The following is a 22586-nucleotide window of genomic DNA, read 5'->3' as shown; positions in this document are numbered from 1 at the left end:
GCTCTATTCAGTGACATGGTGCAAAAGAGCATTATAAAGTTCTTTAAGGAAGCTTTCCAATGTATTTATTAGGCAACCTTTAACTCTGAGTGCAGTTTCTCTGGAGACTTTAAGGATAGATATCTCTTTATCTCACCTGAGCTGTGCTATCGACTAAATTTTTTTGGAAAGAATAAAATGCCTTTTCTTTTTACCCTTGTAAAGAATATTATGCTTGCTTTCATTCAAGTGGAGGCAAATTTAAAATAAGGCATTTAATTATTAAGTTCTCTGAGTTAAGGAATAGCTAAAACACAAGATTGAATTATATTTCTGGAAAGGACAAAGACTTTGGAGGTAAGAGGTATCAATGTGGTTATGCTATTGGGCAGAAATAAACCTTTTCCATAGTAAAACAAAGTTATTATCATTGCTCTTCATATTTCTTCCAGTACATGGTGGGATTTTTTAAAATGTTGATCCTGACCGCTTTGATATCTATCATTTGAAGATCTTTGGCATACATTTAGAATGAAGAGGTTTTCAATTTTTATAGAAGAGTGCATTTGTAGTGAGGTGGTCATTAGGTGATGAACACTCTGGTCATGGTCATACATGAAATATGAATGAATGTTTGTGGATAGGGTGGGAAGGGAATAAATGAATGGTGAAATAAAGGATCACAGAATTTTTATATCAATGATAAATGATACAATTGTTGATACTCTGCATGTTACATTTAAATAAAAAAAGTTAATATAATACTTCCTTAATTATAAAATTTTGAAACTTTTACTCGAAACCCATAGTAAAACCAATAGTTAGAAATTACAGCAAAGTAAGCAGAAAGTTCAAAAATTTTTTCTTGTAAATGAAAATGAAGAACTTAGAAAACAAGATCTCATCCTATACCCAAAGGAAAAAAGAAATAATCTTTCATGTGTTACTTGGATATTTCATCTTTTAGTGTTCCTAATTAACATAAGTTAAAAAAGACCATTGTAGAAATGAAATGAAGTCTATGGGTCATCATCCATAGCAGAGGATGAATAGAAGATATGCAAAGAACTTAATTGGATCTCTACAATCCCAGTAAAAATTCTCAGTGATGGTGTTTTAAATAGAAACAAAATCACTGAAGAAGTCAGAAAATGTTGATGGAAATTCCTTTTTATAAGCAATCTAAGAAGTTGAACATTTCTAAATTAATTAGATATTGTATGTTTGTACATCATAAATATTTTTCCTCAAGAAGACAGTCATGGAAATATGGAACATTTTCACATAAAATGAAATGGACAAGTAGGAAATTATCTGATATTAACAAATAAGTTTTTTATGATTAAGATATTTATGGAAAGAAAAATTACTGATTAATCAGAGCAAGGGTCAAAATGAAGAGTAAATTCAAAGAATTACAAAAAAGTATTTTGCAAAATTAACATAGTTCTATTTATAAAATAATTTCTAAATCTATTGACTCAAAAATGGGAAATATATAAAGAAGAAAACATTGATTAATTCTGATTAATACTATTTCTTATTTTGGGTTTTTTTTTTGGCAAGGCAATGGGGTTAAGTAACTTGCCCAAGGTCACACAACTAGGTAATTCTTAAGTGTTGAGGACATATTTGAACTCAAATCTTCCTGTTTCCAGGGCCAGTGCTCTATCCACTTGGAGGAAGGACCTGGCTGCCCCAACACCATTTCTTTTAACATTAACGGATGAGAAAAGTCTCCATAAGAGGGAGATCAAAAAATTACAGAAAATACATTCTCAGTCAACAAATAGTTATTCTCTCCTTTTTATTAGATGGACATAGTAGCCAAAATAAATCAATTCATTCTGAGTACTGCATGTGTATATTTGTGTGTGTTTGTGTATGTATGTATTTCCTTACAATATACCTTAAAGCACTAAAACAAAATGTACTCCTAAAAATGCTGTGTGTAATTCACTTGAGGTAGATTTTCTTAAGATCATTTATGATATATTTTATTCATGATTTTGAAAGAAGTACAGATAGACATAAAATCAAACCTTTCTATATTGATGTACCCTCATAAATCTGTGTTAATGGAACCATCTCATCTGTTCTTTTATGTAAATGTTTAAAAAACACCTTGTACTAAATAATTGACTTTAATGCCATGAATGGTCACTGATTTTATTGGTGAAGAAGTTCTCTACACCAAATCAGATCACAATTCATCAGTGATTGGTAAATTGTCCCCCAAACTTATCACAAGATGAGTTAGCGATGAGGCTTCTATGAGCTGCCTTTGGCTCAAACTATTCCATGGCCAAGAAAAAAATAAAAAGGATTCTTTCCTCAGAACTGAATTCAAAGCTTTTCTATTTTGCTATGACCTAACAGAATTTATGTCCTTTTTGCTTTATTAAGCCCAGGATCATTTCCATGCCATGCTAAAGCATTCAATTAAGATTTTATGAATGATTGAGAATCCTATTCAAATTTCTGCTTACATGGAAATGGCAGGGAGAAAGGCAGCATAATAGATAAATGGTGCACCTTGAAATCAGAAAAACCTGTATTCAAATCCTGTATTTAGCATATACTAGCAGTCCTGAAAAAGGCTCTGCAGTCCTATCATCAGAAGCACTAGTCTTCCTTGAACACACCCTACACCCAGGCTCAGGTAGATATCAAAGGTATGGAAAAATCGTTGGCAGTCCTCTCACCAGAGGTACTAGACTTCTTTAAACACACCCTATATGGCTTTCCACCTCTGATGTCCTCCTGAGGCACCTAACTCTCACCTGTGGCTCCAGGAAGCTGTAACATGCACAGCAACCACACCCCAGGAAATTATTTTGGAAGGAGGACTAAAGTGGGTTGAGGGTAATTGAGGGAGTCTCAAACTCTTTGGTGAGTTGGTGCGGGGAGGCATGTCTACATCAAGCACATGAAGTCTTCCAGTGGTAGAATGGGCAGATGGGACCACTTTGTTCCAACAGCCATGAAGGCAGCTGAAGCAGGTGCTATGGAATGCTTAGAGCTTACTTAGACACTGAAGACACCAAGGTCATCCACTGAATCCACAGTCATCATCGGTTGCCTTGACTCAGTTTTGCCACTGAATCATGGTAACTTTGGAAGAGAGAGTGAGGCCAATGACTGCGCAATTCTGCCGTACTTAAATCCAATTTACACATGAATCAAAAGACATCATCCATGTCACTTTTCCAGTCCTATCGCAAACTATGGTGGCAGAAAAGTAATGAAGTAACAGGTGCAGATACATTGGGAGCTGTAGTCACAGACCTGCCACAGGTGGCCAAGGCCAGAGGATTTCAGCAGCCCCTGGGTGACTGAGAAACCTTGAAAGGATCGCTCACCTTCAAGTTGGAGGAAGAGGCTAGAAAAGGTGCCCTAAACATTGTCTAGTAACCTAATCCAGACTTGTTTACTATTGCAGGTGGACATCCTACCCTACAGTTGAAGCACAAAAAGTTCAACTTTCAGTCATGTGGAATTATGGAAAATTATGTCAAAATTTGGTTGCCCAGAAAAGTTCATCAGTATTATCAATTTCAGGATGGTATGCTTGCCTGGGTTCTAGATAGTGGACCATGTTCTCGTAATTTCCCTGCCATTGATGGTGTAAAACAAGCATGTGTCCTTGCTCCCATACTTTTTAGCATGATGTTTTCAAACACCTTCATTGAGGAAGAAAATGGTCCCAAGGTCAGCTACTGCACTGATGGGAAATTCATCAACCTGAAAAGGCTACAAACCAAGACCTGAATAAAGGTACTGTTAGTGCATGATCTTCTGTTTGCAGATGATTGTGCCCTCAATGCAACCTCTGAAGCTGAGATGTAACAAAGGATGGATTGATTCCCTTTCTGCTTGTGCTCATTTTGGTCTAACAATTAACATCAAGAAAACACAGGTGCTCTATCAACCAGCATTGCACCATCCTTAGATTACAGCAAATGGAGATGTTTTGAGTACTGTGGACAAGTTCACTTACCTTAGCAGTGCCCTTTCCCAGGAGGCACACATTGACAATGAGGTTGACACACGCATTGCCAGAGTTAGTTCAATATTTGGGAGACTCCAAAAGGAAGTGTGGGAGAGAAGAGGTATTAGACTGACTACCAAATTGAAGGTCTACAGAGCCGTTGTGTTGACCTTACTGCTATATGCCTATGAAACCTGGACAGTTCACTAGCAAGCACCATGTCAGGAAACTGAATCTCTTCCATTTAAGTTGTCTTAGGAAGATTCTGAAGATCACCTAGCAGGAAAAGATACCAGACACTGGGGTCCTTTATTGAGTTGCCTAGCATTCAAATGTTACTATAGAGAGTACAACTACAATGGACTGGTGATGTTAAACTGTTAAACTGCCTATTGTATGCCTGCCAAAAAAGACTACTTAATAGAAAACACACATGGGAAGTATTCACAAGAGGGTCAGAAGAAATGATACAGGGATACCCTGAAGTTCTCTCTTAAGAATTTTCAAATTAATTGTGCATCATGAAAAACACTGGCACAGGATTGCCTAACATGACCCACCCTCATCAGAGAGCATAGAGCATACAGCCATGCTCTATGAGCAAGGCAGAATGGAAGCAGTTCAAAGGAAATGTGAGATATGTGAGTTTATAATAAACATCCCAGGTATTCACATGGACTAATTGTGCCCGACCTGGTAGACCATTCTGAGCTGACTTGATCAACCACAGTTGAACACACTGAAATTTGTCTCTTACATAGTGATATCATTTTGGTCTTCTTTGATAATGAAGGACAAGAACCAACCAATGTGATTATAGCCATGAAAAATTTCTAAGAGTCTGAGAAAATTCTTTAAGACTATAAAGTACAAATGTATTCACAGAGAAAATTTTTATCCTGAAATTTCCCTTTATAAATTAAATTATGGGTCAGGAATCCTACACACACACACACACACACACACATTTTTCAGCACAATAACATTTTGATAATGTAATTTATGGTCTACAAATCTCTAAACAGAAGAATTAAAAATAAAGTTTGAGTATACAGCAACCACATTCTGGTATAAATTTTTGCTATGGCTTTAAAGAAAAATATTAGCCTCATTTGCACAATTTATCAATTAAAATAAAAGAAAATTTGAGTGTTAATAGACTTCAATTGAAGTAGGGGTAGAAGTCATATGAATAAAGAGATCAATAAAAACCTGTATAGGAACATACTTTAGTAATAATATGGTATTCACTGTCATATGGCATAGTTTAAGCCTAGGGTTGTTAAAAGTCTAATGAATATTTTATATTTTGTGTCACTAATGTCTTAATTTTTGTGCTATTTGTTTTTATATCCCATTCATTTCTGAATATGCCATTCTCCTAATAAGCCTTCCCTAATACCAAAAGTTAAAAAAAGAAAAAAATAGTTCAGCAAAACTAAGAAATTCATTTAACACATTTGACAATATATGCAATATTTTACACCCTTAGTCTCCTACTTTTGCAATGAAGAGAATGAAGAACATTGCCTCAAATCTTTTCAGGGGCTAAGCTTGGTTATTTTATTTCATTTTGTTTTATTGATGCTTCCATTTACATTGCATTCATTCTTTTTTGGTTTACTTTATTCAGCATTGATGTATTTTGGGCAAATCATTTAACCTCTCTCAGACTCAGTTTCCTCATTTGCAAAATGGAAATTAAACCTTATAGTCTAATGTTCCTAAATCTATTATCTTTACTGTTTTCCCAAGTTTCGCTGAATTATTTGTATTTACTGTTTCTTAAGATATAGTCTGTGTCCCATTACTATTATGCATCAGATTTTATTCGGTTGTTCTCAAAAATTTAATCAATGACTTTCTTTTCTTTTCAGTTCTATAACAAATGTCTTGCTATGAAAATTTGAGGCATGTGTGTGTGTATGTGTGTGTGTGTGTGTGTGTGTGTGTGTGTGTGTGTTTATAGACATAATAATCTGATATATTTTGGTGAAATCAATATTTTTCAATTGGGCTATAATGAGGCATTTAAAAGGTGGAATAAACAAAACACTGAACCTTTATCCAGGAAGATTTAAGTTTAAATCCTCCTTCAGACTCTTAATATGTAATCTTGGGCAAGTCATTACTTTTCTCCAGTTTTCTCATATGTAAAATGGAATTAATAGTAAACTTATTTTATAGGTTTGCTGTGAGGATCAAATGAGATTCCACATGTAAAGTGTTTTATTATATGAATGTTCTAAAGTTATTAATAGAAGACTTAGCCATGGTTTCACAGCAAGTACCTTCCAAGATAGAATTTGAACCTGGGTACTATGACTTTAGACTCAATGCTCTTTCCATTTTACCAGATGGACTCAAGCAATGAAGTAGACTCTGCATTTGGAAATTGGGAACTTAGGCTTAAATCTTTATATCTGCATCCCAAGGCAAGGAAAATAAAATTTTCTGGTTCTTGGTTTCTTTATATTATAAAATAAGAGTTTTGAACTACAAACTATTTAGCTAAAAAATATTATGTTCCTATTTCAGAGTGTATTAGTTACCTATTCAGTGGCCTTGTGGTAATATATATTTGGGTTCCTTGATAGAATGGGAGATCAATCAGAATAACATTCATACTTGTATACATATAAGTACATTTATATTATATTCACATCAAGATATGCATGTATTAATATGTGAACTCAGGTTATATTAATATATCCATATATGTGTGTGTATATATATGTTTATTCTATATTAACTTTTGCATATGTATATAATTTGCATGTGTATAATTTATATTATATACTCCTATAGATATACAGTTGTCATCCTTTATGAGACTGTAATACAGTCACTATCACTTCTATCTTTGTTTTTTTGAGCTCCTACTAAAGCACTTGGTAGTTAATAAATTCTGGTTGATTTACAGATTAATTTATTTTTAAAATAATTGATGAGATATCTATTTGCTGAATGGTGATTTTTGAGGTAAGGCACCAGCAACTGTGGAAAACAAAAAATCCCTCATATGGAAGGAGCCATTTGATCTGAGGCTTGAAGGAAGCTAGAGACTCTCAGAAAGAGAAATGCAGAGGGACCATATTCTTCAACTGGGGCTATGGCAAAGCATAGAGGTAAGGAATGTCAGGCTGAGTATGAGGAAAAGACAAGATAGTTTTTCTGGACCAAAGTATACTTGAAAAGGGTTAATATGCAATGAGGATGGCAAGTTAGATTGACATCAGATGATGACATGTCATAAGATCATGAAACATGTTCAAGGGGTTTGACCCTAGGGGTAAAGGGAAGCAATGGAGTTTACTGAGACAATAATGAGATGATGAAATCTGCATTTTATGAAATCAACTCAGTTTGACAGCTGTAGGAAGGATGGATTGGAAAGGAAAGAAGGTCATTTTGGAAGCTATTGTGATACTGGTTTAACAGGCTTCATGTTCCCCATTCCCAGCATAAGGTCTTAGGCTGCTGGGGGCTATTACCAGAGCATGGCCTCAGATTACCTAGTCTAACATAAGAAAGTATACAAACAGCTACTCCCTGGATTCTTAGGGAGCCAAGATGAACAGATTTGCCTTCAATTAAATGCTCTGGGTTTGTGAACTGGATGCTGGCAGCTTTAGGTCCCTAAGGTACTAGAGAAATCTGAAGGGATGATGGAGATAGCCTCATAATAACAGGGTCCAGGCACTATATGACAGATCAAATGTACTGCACAGATGTGACCTTTCATAAAAAAAAAGATGCCATTTGGCCCTTTTGCCTCAGAAATCATAAGCTCATCACGAATATGCAGACATCATTTGGCTGCAACTCAGTAGGCTTTTGATAGCAGCAACAGTTGAATGCAGAAAAATGTAGAATATTGCTGACAATATAAATGGAAGAGAAATCTTGGGTAGATCCAAATCACTCTCTGGAGGGGTGGGGGTGAGTCAAATAGAACTGTCTCAAACAGTTGATAAGAAAATCTTTCTTTCTTACCCAACTTTCTCCCTACCCCCATTAAAAAGTTTATTTGAATTAAAACTTACCTTCAAGTATCCTAAGAACAAATTTCCAAAATCATTCATTTATTACAGATAGCACCATTCAAAATGACAGGGCTTTAAACATTAAGTTAGGAGAGTTTTTGTGTACAAATGATACTTTTGAATTAAAGAATATCTTGTCTTCCTTGACAATACGTAAAGCTTCTGAAGAGCAGGAATGATTTCCTTTTGTTATCCCCCAAGTGCCTAGGTACTATACAAGATACAGAGTAGGCCCTTAATAAATATTTATTGCTCACTGGTTGTGTGAGGATGAACAAGTTTATTTCTTTTTCTTTTTTTGATTTTTGTAAGGCAGTGGGGTTAAGTGACTAGCCCAAGGTCACATAGCTAAGTCAGAATTAAATGCCTGAGGCTGGATTTGAACTCAGATGCTCCTGATTCCAGGGCAATGCTCTATCCTCTGAGTCACCTAACTGCCCCAGTGAACAAGTTTCTAAGCTTCATTTTTCCCATTTATAATATTCTTGTCATAATAACTTATTAAGAAAAATACCTTCAGAATTATATAGTATACAACACTAGCTATACTTGTTTCTTGAAGTCCTCAATGATTTTAACTTATGTTTTTTATCACTAAAATCTAAAACTTATAAAGGATAGATATCACAAATTGCACATAAAGAGATAATTTTTTCTAGATCTGTTTTCAAGGTGAGCAGAATTTTTCAAGTATCAAATGGTAATCCCATCAGGATCATAACTAAAAAAAATGAAGGGACAGAGGTCAATTAATCTAACTACCCCATTTTATAGATGTAGAAAATCACTTGGTCACACAGGTAAATGGAGGAAGAAAGATTTGAACCCAGTTCCTCCTCTAACTCCAGAGTCAATGCTTCCGCCACTATACCAGGCTATCTCTTAATGCTATAGTAAAATGAAAACCATTTTAGTTAGAGGATCAGTATTTTCAGTGACTGTGAAATTGTACACTGAAAAATAAGTAAAAAAGAATAAGGATAAATCATAAGACTAAGCAAAATATGATATTTCACATTATGATTAGAAGGTTGAAATAAAACCAAATACATTTTAACAGTCTATTTCTTTGACATTATTAGCTTCAATTTAAATTAGAGATAATTTTTCAAGTCAATAAAAATGAGATTATTTAATATTTTCTAAAAAATTCATTTTTTTAGTCATTGGAAATTGTATAAGTGCTAAAAATAAAATGAGAAATTTAAAGAGGATTTTGACCTTAGAATAGTATGACAAGAACAAAAGAGAGATTTGCTTATATACTTAACTCCCCCTTCCACTCCTACCTTCCCTTGTCCCCTCCCTTCCCTAACATAAGATTAACTCCTTGTGGCAGAGATGATGCTGATTCTTGAAAGAACTTAGGAAAGAAGTGAGATGGCATATAGTTTTCTATTTGGCCTAATGACTTTCTAGAGTATGGGGATGATTGGCATTGTTGACTGCCACCTCATCCAAGCATTGCAAGTAATCAGGCAATCTAAGAGAGAGCCAAGAAAGGTACACCCAATAGTGGTATTTCTTCCCTTTACAGAGTTACAAGGGGAAGGAAAGAGGGTTGATCAGGCTAGGGAAGGAAGGTGGTGATGGTTCATCTTGTCAGTGGTTCAGAAAAATCAGGATAAGCCCTAAACTTGGGAGGTCTGTTCATATCATGACCATAAAATATGCCAAGTATATAATTTATTACTTATTTGTGACTTTATCCTTAAGTATGATGATTTTCAAATAAAATTAGGCACTAAAAAGGAATTTTATTAGTTGAAATTGCCTATTAATTCAGCCAAGGCAGAAAAGTGACCAGCTATTAAATAAAATCATTGATTATTTGACATAGTGATTTTTTTTAACAAAAAAGTTTAAATTTATTTTTAAAATTCAGTTTTAAGAGTATAAGTAGGATTTGGTAAGTAGATCATTATTATGTGGAATTATTGTTATGATTGAGAAAAAATAATAAAGACTTAGCACTTTAAATGATTATGTTAAATACTTTATTCTAATTAGATTTTCTATATTTAAGGATCCCCTTAGAATTCTGGACATGTGGAGACAACATTAAATGTTATTTCTGCACATATATTTTGAGCTCAAAGATATATTAGCTTAATAATTGATAACTATGCATATGTATGTTTGTAATTAATTTTTTCTAGATTCATTTTTAAGGTGAGTAGATTTTTCAAGTATCAAATAGCAATCCCATCAGGTTCAACTTTATGAAAGGACAGAGGTTTCTTTCTTTTTGAGGAAAAGATTCTATATATTAGACCAAACATATTTCTCCTAAAATGCTTTCCTGTAATTCATTTTTATGGAGAAATTTTGTTAACATTAAGTCTACTATATATTAAGCAGCAATATTTCATGTTGGATTTTTATTAGTAGTAGAAAGAAAAGCTCATACTTTAAGTTTAAGAGATCCTCTAGGCACTGATTTTTTTTATTTGCTTAGGATCTCTGGAGGTCATTCTGGAAGAAATGTACTGGCAGTGAAATTCATGAGTGATCATATACTCTGATTGCCATTTTTCTTCTCTTGCTACAAGGTGGTCAGTTTTATGTAAATTTATAATCAACCAACTTGTCTATGAGATAAATTCTCTAAGAATAATATTTAATTTTCTATGAAATGGAAAAAATCACATTTCCTTTATCAGTATTTTGCTCATTTTAAAAAAGCTTAAAGAAATCAGAGTCATGTATTAAAAATTAATTTTCCTTTTAAAAAAGGAATCCTCCTCTGATAAGAGCTATAAGAAATCTTCAAATATTCTATTGAAATTCTTCCTCTTATGCTATGAATCACAAAAATCTTTGAAACTTTTCATGCACACATTCATAAAGCTTGCCTTAGCATGAAACATTTCCATTGTAACTCTCTTCAAGTTGAGCAAAATATTTATCCAATACAAAGGTACAAAGTTGGGGAGTATCTTCTCAGGTGCTATAGTTTGTAGAAGACATTACAGCAATTTCATTGAGAATGCTATATTCAACAGAATACTATTAGTTCTTCATGTCATTCAAAAATTGACCATTCCCATCAATGTGCATACAAAGCCACATTATCCAAATGTTGAGTCAAGATCATATAACAACTATAGACCGGGTCTCTAAGTAACAGAAAAAAGTACTGATGTATTCATAGAGAGGATGTGCACATCAATAGGTCCCAGCACGGATGAAATCACAAGTATCAATTCTCTTGTCCTCAAGTGACATGAAGCTGAAATTGGTTTATTGTATTTGTTCATAAAGACATAGACAATTAATTTTAGTAAAAATTTAAATAGCTAACTACATATATTCTATTTGATTTTCAAAAGAACTTTGTCCTATTGTTATTATTATCTTCATTTAATTGATGGCAAAATATTGAGGCTTATAGAGCATAAATAACTTGTTATGGACCCATAGTAACCTAGAGAGAAGGGATTGGATATGAAAGATTTTTGAGAAGGTCAAAACAACATAACCTGAACCATATACAATCTGTGGGCTGATTTTAATTTTTTTAAAAAGAAGGCTTTTTGTGGCATTGAACAACTAGGAATTATGTTGCATGAATTATCTCCTTAGGTAAATTATAGTTATTTTAGTGGTATGGAGGACATAACTATGATGGAGGGTAAGAGAAAAAAAGTAAATGCATAATGAGAGACACAAAGAGAGATGAAGACACAGAAACAGAGACCCAGATAGATAAAGATATTTGCAGGAATATATGAATTGTTTTATATTTGTTAGAGATATATATCTTCAACTAGGAGATTTTGAAAGAGATATTTAAAGTAATTTGTAAGAATATATATAATTCAATATACAATGTATATTATATGCTATTACATATATATTTTTACATATATGTATATAGATATTTGTGTGTTTATCTATGTACACATCTATATGAATTTATCAATACAAATTTACTTTTGAATACAAACATTTATGAAAGAAAGGATAATATGAGTGATGAATAGAGTTCCATTATAATTTAATTTCACTTTTATCTCCCCTTCACCTGACATAGTACCTTACCTAAAATGTATATTAAATAATGGCTTGTGGGATTAAATGTATAAATATAATTTTTAAAAATCTATTTAGATGAGGCATTTTGAGCTGGTTCTTGAAAAGGGTCTGACAGAGAGAGAAATTGGGAGAATGGAGTAGGTAAAAAGAAGAATAGCATAAGTAAAGACAAAAATTTATCAGTCACATACTGTTTGTAATTTTTTTAGGTGAGCCTTATTATTAGTAAATAAACATGACTTTGAATGACTAAATTCCAATTTTTAGGTAAAGAGAGGATGGACTAAAGATGCATCACCAAAAAGCAGGAAAAAAATAATAAAAAAGACAGGCATTTTTCAGACATGATCAATGTGATGCTTTAGTTTGCTCGAATCCATTTAAGTGTTACAAAGAAGGAATTCTATGAGAGGTAGGGGCTTGAATTAGTGTCTAGTTGATAAAATACAAAGTGTATGTGTATGTGTGTATGTGTGTGTGTGCATGTGCTTAGGGATGGAGAGGAAGAGGAAGAGGAAGAAAGAGGAAGAAGAAGAAGGAGAAGGAGAAGGAGGAGGAGAAAAAAGGAGAGGAAGGAAATGAAGATGAAGATAAAGGAGGAGGAGAAGAAGAAGGAGAAGATGAAGAAGAAGAAGGAGGAGGAGGAGAAGAAGGAGAAGATGAAGAAGAAGAAGGAGGAGGAGGAAGAAGAAGGAAGAAGAAGGAGAGGAAGAAGAAGAAGGAAGAGGAGGAGAAAGGAGAAGGAGGAAAAAGAGGAGGAAGGGCAGAGGAGGTGGCGAGGGATGGGAAGAGGATGGGAGATAGGAAAGTAAGGAATCAGGAAAGAAGGAATTAAGAAAGGAAGGAGAGAAGGAAAATAATATCCAGAAATTCCAGATGAATGGGGACAATTTTCTTACAATCTTTTTACATGTGTGTATATATATATATATTATATATATATATGCATGTATACACACATACATAAATCAAATAAAATAGATATATGAAGAATAAAGCATAATAACAAGTATTTGCAAATAAATACACTGCACTGCTCTCTTTGTACTTTTTGTCTATTAAAATTGGAATATTCATAATAATAAGAGAAAAATTAACAAACAAAAGAATGGCAGCAGCAAATCAAAATGATTGTAAATTTCCATTTATCTAGAATACTTAAGAGAAATACATGTGCTGGTTAATTTAGAATTAATACATAGTGCCTATTTTTAAGGAATTAAAGTAAAATAAATGTACTTTTTATGGTTCAGTGACTTCAGATATGTCTGACTCTTCATAGCCCCATTTGGGGTTTTCTTCTCAAAGTCACTGGAGTAGTCTGCCATTTTGTTCTCCAGTTCATTTTACAGATGAGGCACATTGAGTTAAATGATTTGTTCAGTACCACATAGCTTGTATATGTTTGAAGCCAGATTTGAACACAAGTCTTTCTGACTCCAGGTCTAGTTGACCACCAATCAACCCAAAATACCCTTAACTCTTTTAAAAAATGATTCAGTCCATGATTTCTCTGTATTCTATGGACTATATTTCTGTAAATGTCTTTTTCTGAAATCTTTCCATGCTTCTCTGTTTATCAGGTTCATCATTTCTTATAGCCCAGTAAAGTTACATGAGCATAATTTGTTTAGATTATTTAATTCCATTTTTATAATCATCTCTTCTGTTTACCTTTTTTTTTTGCTACCATAAAAAATACTCTTATAAACATTCCAGTTATATGGTGTGCAGTGTGGGGCAGGGCGGCTTTTCTTTATATCAGTGACATCCCTGGTGAATGTCTAGTGGTGGAATCTTTGGATCAAAGGATCTGGTACCAAACTTATCTAAAATTTAGTGTCGGATTCATTTTCTGGCACTTTATATAATTTCTTCTTAAACTTTTATAAATAAATTTATTTAAGGAAATAGGGTTGAGTGACTTGCCCAGGGTTACACAGCTAGGCAATTATTAAGTGTCCGAGGTCACATTTGAACTCAGGTCCTCCTGACTCCAAGGCCAGTGCTCTATCCACTGAAACACTTAGCTATCTCTTCTTCTTAACCTTTTTAAATCACAATGATAACATTGTGGATGTTTTGCAATCTTACATCTTCTGCAGCTCAATTAGAGCCATTCTCACTGTAGTAGCCTAAATGAATGAGTCAGGTACAGTCTCTCTTCAATGTTCATGTCCTCAAGTCTAAGTGAGTCTTTCAAACTGCACTATCTACTTTGAAATCCATGACTTAAAAGAGCAAGATGGTCCAATCAATTGTAACCCCACCCTTCTCCTGTTCTGATTGCTTTGAATCATCTTGAATCTAAAATAGCTTAATGCTTTCTTCATTTAAAAAAAATTCATAAATACACAAACACAAAATTCCCATCATGTGCAAAACTACTTCTAAAGTTAAAAAACCCTAAATCTTAGAAGTAATAAGCAAACTTTTAAAAATCACCATGACCACAACTTATCAAAGTGAGTTCACCATGAGTGAAGTATGTACAGTTCATTTCTATAGTGACCCAATTATGCCATTTGCATAACAGAATGATCAGGTCAGACCTATCCAAGTTCAAAGAACTGCTGCTAGTCAATTCTAGTCAAATAGTGTGGTTGGTTTTCTTTGAATTGGGCTCTTTATAGAACTCTATAGAGTTCTACAGAACTCTCATCATGGCCTTTTTTTCAGAGACTCAGAAGACTTCACACCTGAATTTGTAATCTGGATAACTAACCTGAAAGGGAAGTTGCTAAATTCATAGTACAGAATGCTTTCCATCAATAATGCCAAAAGTGTTCACACTTAATATTTTTCTATAAACATATAGTGCTGAAGATGTCAGGAAATGATAGAAATTTAATAGAAATAAGAAGAGAGAAAGATTTAAACAAAGAATCTTAGTAAAACCGAGAGAAGATGGCTCAGAATGAAACCATAAAAATGAAGTTTACTTGAATGAAACTATACATTGTAACAGATCAAAATAGTTCTGTTAATGATAAGATTTTTATAGTCAAAGTTGCCGTTTTTCTAGGAGTAATGTATAGTTGTGAGAATTGGACAGAAAAAGCTGAGAATGGCAGCACAATTGTGATGCTGGAGAAGATATTTGAGAATCCTTTGGACAGCAAGGAGATCAAATAAGTCAAACACGTAAAGAAATAATTCACTGAAAGGCCAAATACTGAATCTGAAGATTAAATAATTTGGTCATAGAATGAGAAGAATGGCTGGAAAACTGATTTGTGAAATATTGAAGGCAAAAGGAAAAAGGGACAGCAGAGGATAAGATGGATGGATAATATCTATGGAAACAATTGACATGACAGACTGTGGACAGACTTTGAGAGATAAGAGAGGATAGAGGGGGTCTGGAATGCTATGGTCCATAGGGTCACAAAGAGTCAGACACGAGTAAACTACATAAATAATATGTGAATGCATATGTGTGTTTGGAGATGGAGAAATAAAGAAAGAGAGAGAGAGACAGACAGACAGACAGACAGACAAAGACAGAGAGAGTATTATAATACTAAAATGAGTATATAGGCATAAAATTTAGAGAAACAATTCCAATGAATCACTGCATCTTAGATTTTGAAGAGTAATGTGGCAGTTGTCATATTCAATAGTGACAAAATCAAATAGAAAGAGGTGGCAATAAACTATAAATAAGGATCCTTGCTGGCCACATATTGATCTAGAAAACCACACATTAACATCACCTATGTTTTATATTTGTATTTATTTTTTGATATTTGCCAATTGCATTTTCATCTGACTCAGAAATCTTGCAGGCAGTCATGTGGCCTCAGATGCATTTTGACACCTCTGATTTGTCCAACTCAGATATGAACAAGAATCCTTTCTATAAAATCTCTAGCAAATAATCATACAACTATTCCTGATCACCTACAATACAGGAAAACTTGTTCTCTCTTGTGGAATCCCATTTCATATACAAATAACGCAATTTTCCTTTTACATTAAGCCTCCATTTTCCTCTTTATAAATTTAATCCATTGCTCCCAGTTAAATATATTTTAATGTATCACACATTCATTGTAGAAGCTTGCTGTTACCTCTATTCAGAAAATATTTCTAAGAATCAACAATAGGTATATGAGTGAGCTATTCAGAAATGGTTAATCAATTGACACATCATAATCAAAATGTGATTGCAAAGAAAGTTCAATGCTCTTGTTACACAAATGAGCAAATTTCAAACCCAGAAATGTTAGATAATTCATCCAAATTGAGTCAGTTACTTAAGCATCTAACTCAGGACTGGAATTGAAGTCTTTTAACCTTTTCAGTCCTTTGTTCTTTGCCCCACTCTATGATACCTCTGCAACTATTTATTATTACTTAATTCTAGTTATAACTTGGTAGGTTCATTCAGTAAAGATCAGTCTTACCTGTTTTAAGAATCTAAAACAATCATTTCTAAAATCAAGGCTTTGATGTTTTAGAAAAAGAGATATAGACAGAACCAGTTCTTAAGAAACTCTCTAAAGCAAATGAATTTATCACATATATGTAATCATCCTGTTTTTGTAAAGAGATTATTTGAATGTGAAGTTATGCTCTTTAAATATTTTCATCTATTTCTTAAATCAATAATATTATTGGCATAAAAAGCACAAAAGTTTAGTCTAAAAGGGATTTTTAACCTAATTATAAATACAAAATCTAAAAACACAAGGAAACTCAGACTAAGAAAATTTAGATGAACTGAAACAAAATGAAACAAGAAGAATCAAAAGAATGCTTTATACAAGGTAAAACAAATTTGGGCTTAGACTAAATATAATGATAATCTTGGTTCTATAGAAGCAATGTTGAAACATACTTCTCTCTCATATGGAGAGTGATTATGGAGTACAAGTTTGGAAAGTTTAAAATGGTATCAAAATCAATATGACTGTTTTGTTTTATTTTACTGTTTTACTGTTTTTCTTTGTTATAAAAGAAGATTATAATGGAGGAGAAATTATGAGGGAATGAGAAGCATCAAGAAACATCAAAAGTATTGTTTAAACAGAAGAGATTGTGTGAGGCACAGTTCATGTAGTTACACAAAAAATAAGATTTTATGTATATTTTCTTGTGTGTATACAGTACTTTGAAAACTTTAAAATATTCCATAAACAAACTTTGTTATATTAGTAATTAGGTAAAGTTGGTAGAGATAGGCAATATAGCATAGTGGAAAAAGAGCAGGTTTTAGATGTGGATGGACCTGGGCTCAAATTTTGCCAAACACACACAGACACACAGACTTACACATCATCAATGTCTTGTCCTGCAGAAATCATCATCATAGAAAATTCTGTCAACAGGGTATAAAAACTGTGGATCTCTGAGTCCACTGAATATAAGTTATACCTATACAAACATCTCCAGCAATATCTCCAATAAGTAGTCAACTAGCCTTTCTACAAGTGCTTCAGGTGAGGAAAAAATCCAATTACTCCCTGAGCAAGACATTCTTTGTTTGTTTGAATAGCTCTGTTAGGAAGTTGTTTCTCATACTGAAATCAAATCTATGCCTACACATTTTCTACTGCCTTGACCCTCCAATGAACTTATGCTCCATCAAAATGCATAATACCATCCAAGATTTCTTTTTGCTGGGGAAGGATAATAGAGTTATCAATTTTGGCCTCTGGTGGATTCAAATAAGACCATTCTCAATACAATTTGTAATGTGCTAAAATACTACACTAGAACAATGTTGACTTTTGATAGACAGACAGAGATAGCTAGCTAGCTAGATAAAAGACAGATAGATGTTTATGTTAATCACCAGTCATAGAGCACTAGACTTAGAGACAAGAAAAATTGAATTCAAATCCAAGTTCAGGAACATGCTACTTGTGTAACCCTAGAAAGTTACTTAATGTGACTTCAGTTTCCTCATTTGTAAAATGGGGGGCAATAATAACCATCTCTGAATAATTGTGAGTATTTAAAAGTGAGATATTTGTAAAACATTTTTCAAATTAAAACCCAGATTAACATATTTTTAATTTAATAATTTTCAATTATATCAGTCTGACCACCAGAATACTACTCTTTATCTTGCTCTCATAAGCACTTGTGACAAGAATCATAATATAAAGCAACATTTTCACCTTGGGAGATATACTTACTACAGTTCTCTGCCTTCCTGTTATCACGAATCACTATTCTTTGGTTGAGAGTACTGAAGAGGGTAGTCCAATTAACTGTATGATAGTAACATAGGTTGGTGTTGTCAGTTATATAGATGTTTCCTGCACTGATTTCCTTCAAGGATTGGAATTGCAAAGAAGTGATGCCTTGTTGCTTAAGGATAAGCAATGAGAGGCCACTGGAGGAAAAAAAAATCAAAAGAAAGAAATTAATGAATGCTTCTAGAACATTAAATTCATTCATAAAGAAAAGTTGACATATCTTACCTTCAGAAGGAATATTAATAAAATATTTTTAAAAGGGATGAATTTCCCAGAATTTTATTAAAAGGTACTTTCAAAACCTGCAATAATTTATTAGAAAGCATCTTGTTCAAGTAACCCAAGGGAAAACACACAAAAATAATAATAATTACCAAAATGCATGACCACTTTAAGTCTAGACAATATCATATTTTTCATTTTTGTAGTCCTACTCTCTAATACAGTGCTTTGTATATAGTAAGCACTAAATAAATTAAGCTTCTCAGATTGTCCTGAGTCAAACAATAAGACACAGAATCAATTGGCTCCACACTAGTCCCAAATATGTTCCCTGCGTGTGGTCTGAAGACACTTTCAGAATGAGTTGGGAATAAGTGGGATCTATTTGAATTCTCAGAAAAGACAAGAATGGAGTGAATCCTTGAGATCACCCCTTTAGAGATAATAGCTATGGATGATTTTCTTATACTGGGATTTTGTCAGGAAGCTACAAATTGCCAACCAAAAGCACTTAGATAAGTTATCTTTCACTCAGGAGAAAAGTCAGGAAGATAATTACAAAAACAGATCTGCTCAGAAGTTCCCATCATAAAATTTGCCATGGTGATTACCAAAAGAGTTGGCCTTGGATATCCACCAAGTTTGAAATATGACTAAGTATGAGCAAAAGGGACAATGATATTCTGAAGTACTCTACAGAAATGATGTGATACTTAAGTCTGACCTTATTTCTGTTTTTCACAGAATAGTATCTCCCTTATTCATGGCTTTATACTGGTGATTCTCCTATCTTTGGAATGTTCTCTCTCTCTCTCTCTCATTTTTTAAAAAAATGCAGCTCAACCTTCATCTTCTATGTGAAATCTTTACTGATCTCCTAATTTCTAATGCCCCTTCCATGTTATCTTTTATTTGACTAGTTTATTGAGGAATGTGAATATATATATATATATATATATATATTCATATTATCTTTATTTTTCTGAAGATAGTTTGATTTTCACCCTTCATTGGAATGTAAGTTAGCTGACAGATTAATTATCTCCATTGCGTGGTCATGTATATAGAGCATAAAAAGTACTTAATAAATAACTATTGATTGAGTGATCTAAACAATAGTTAAAAATCTGGAATTTCAGAATCATGTATTTCTTGATGGAAGTTTCTTGAGGGCAGGCTATATTGTAACCAGTTCCTATCTTGTTCATTTTCCATAGCTATTATAATATAAAATATATATATATATCAGATATTATATAATTATATAATAAAATATAATATATAGTTCTTATTAAACATACACATAAACACACACATACACATACATACATCCCACAACACCCCAACCCTACACAAATATACATAAACAGACATAAAATGCAAGTTAAAAGATTGCTAATTTTCCCAAAGGAAGATGTTAACTAACTTGATCCATTACTTTATGATGCTGTCAAAATAATATGCTGAGATGCTATTTAAGATATAAACAGATATAATATATATCAATTGGATTACACACTGTACTTTAATGATTAAAATGCTCTGATGATATGAGATGGACCAAAAGGAGTGGAATGTAAGTTTTAAAGATCAAGAAATGCTATGACATAAAACTGAAACACTAAAACTCAGATGGTCTTAGAGTTTCCCTCAAAATTTAGTAAATGTTACTACAACAAAAGTAAGTGTTATTTCAAGGACATTTTTATTATTCTACATTTCCTATTTTTTTGGGGGGGGGAAAGGGATTTACCTTCCTTTTGTGTCACCTGAAAAATAAACTTTCCTTATACTATCACCAATCAATGGACATAATTTAATAATTTTAGTAACAAAAGCATTTTTTTACATCTAGACTTTTTTCTTAGCAAAAAATAATTTAAGATGGCAATATTGTCTTTCTAGACACAAGAATAAGTAGCTCAGGAGTGAATAACAATATGACATTCAATCTGAAATCTTTTTTTCCTCTTCATAATCTGCTAGAGGTGCTGAGTGTTATTACATCAGCAGAATGCTTTTTCTGATTGATAGCATTTGGTACAACTGAGAGTCAGCATTAGTAGTATATATCATCCAGATGGATTGTTTCCATTGGCTATTATTTTTCATTATGTTGGCTTCTTTTTTAGTCTTTCTTATCAACTTTTGTCCAAATACAGCACTAGTGTCAGTGGATTTTGAGATTTTTTGTTCTCCAAAACTTTGGTAGAGAAAGTTCATTGTCATTTTTCACATTTTTGCTTCTTAGCAAACCCCACAAGCTAGGATAAAATTCCCTGCCTAAAGTTCACAAATTTATGCCTAGGAGTATATATACTCTCATATATGTGAAGCCCAAGGTAAGGAGTAACCCCTAAAAATATTATCACTTGGTGATCTGATGTTGCTATTCCTTCCAATAATGTAGTTCTCAGATCATCCTCCATGGCATCCACGTATGTTTGCCTAGAACTTTATCATAATGGTGGCTGCTTTTGTCAGTCTTTTTTCCTTACATGGATACCAAATGAGCCTTGTAGTTTATTCCCCAGTGAGCCTGCCCCTTCCCATTCTTACTTAATGGACAGCCTATCTCTTTTATTTCCCCATCATCTATTTCTCTAATAACTTCCTTAACAATGAATATCCTGAATAATTCATCATATGAAATATATTGCAACATACTCACAATCACTATGTTCCATTCCATTAGAAATCTTTGAATAACTATTTCAATTACTGATCCAGTGTGCTAGTCAAAATCCATCACGTGGATTTATTGAACTCGGCTTTGATCTCACTGCCATGCACTATGTTCATGTAGACCCAATCGTCTGGTAAAGTAACTAACTACTCAAATGCTATAACTGCAATTCCTGACCTAAATGTCAGCAACGATGAGTAGCTGTTATCCAAATATATCATTTGATCATGATGAAATATGATGAAAACGTAGGCTGAAATCTATGACTTATATCCTATATTTTCAACCCAGCTGAAGCATTGTATTATTTTAAATGATTTAGGAAGCTGAAAATTCAAGAGGCATATTCCCTACATTCTGTAGTCCATCATTTGTGGCATGTTTTTCATTATGAGTTTTATCTCCAGGATGGAAAATGGAAAAAAAGTTGATATTTCTAGAGCAGTGAAATCAATGAGACCAAGAGATTTCTGATATTTTAACAAGAGCCTTTAAGAAATGTATCTACTTCTAGTGAACTTTGAGAGTTCTACAGACTAATACACAGATATTGAACACATACCTATACAGTACTCTTCCACCAATGGTGACCAGGTTAGAAAAGACACTGAAATCTGTCATGTTTGGGGGCCAAGACTGTATGTTCAAGAAACCTGAGGAAGATAAGGGCAAAAAGAAATGTCAGTATCTCATTGTCTCATTCATGGTGAATCCTTCAGATCGTGAAACATGACAGGATCACCTTATGTTGAAGTAACATGATGGGCATGTGAGAAAATCTACAATAAGTCAAGAGCATTTCTGAACGACAGTTGTGTCATTCCAAAATAGAATTTTTCAGCAACTTGAGATGTTCAGAATTGCATTCACACTTTATGTGCTGACATGCATGTCCAATGAGGGGTAACAAAAAGTATAAAATGTCATGTTTCTGATGCAAATGTATTAAAAAAAGATAAGACAGACTTCAAAGGTCAGCATAATATAGTAGATATTCAGTTAACCTGGGTATGAGTATCAGCTGAGAATGAATTCTTTGAATACTAACTAGCTTTTGGAAGTCCAACTTCTGCACCACTATTGCCTCATTTAAGAATCCAATTGAATAATGTTTATAAAACTAAGTATACAACATAAATGTTATCATCATCCTTATTATTATTATTATTATTAATTTTAATAATAGCTGATGCAGGATAGAGCACTGGTCCTAAAGTCAGGAGTACCTGAGTTAAAATCTGATCTCAGACACTTAAGACCTGTGTGGCTCTGGGAAAATCAATAACCCTGATTGCCTCCAGAAAAAATAATGATAATAATTGTCCCTAATTTTATGTCTTCTGATATAAAATCTGTCTTCAAGATTCTAGTGATTATTATATTTTTGAGTGTCATTAAGGTAAAGAGAGTTCATG

General features: G+C 33.2%; 1 protein-coding gene across 4 annotated transcripts in view; it reads right to left on the bottom strand.

Annotated features, from left to right (window-relative positions):
* The window catches only part of ERBB4 (erb-b2 receptor tyrosine kinase 4), a 1472307-nt gene that overhangs the window by 400277 nt on the left and 1049444 nt on the right, over positions 1–22586 (bottom strand). For all 4 annotated transcript variants that reach the window (XM_074191455.1, XM_074191456.1, XM_074191457.1 and 1 more), the window contains 2 exons: positions 21734–21824; positions 18201–18400 (listed from right to left, as the gene is read on the bottom strand). In XM_074191455.1, coding sequence (XP_074047556.1) covers positions 18201–18400; positions 21734–21824 — 291 coding nt within the window. The remainder of the gene's footprint in view (positions 1–18200; positions 18401–21733; positions 21825–22586) is intronic.

This window comes from Macrotis lagotis, chromosome 6 (genome assembly GCF_037893015.1).
Source record: "Macrotis lagotis isolate mMagLag1 chromosome 6, bilby.v1.9.chrom.fasta, whole genome shotgun sequence".
Lineage (NCBI taxonomy): Eukaryota > Metazoa > Chordata > Mammalia > Peramelemorphia > Peramelidae > Macrotis > Macrotis lagotis.
This window is presented reverse-complemented; position numbering and strand designations above follow the sequence as displayed.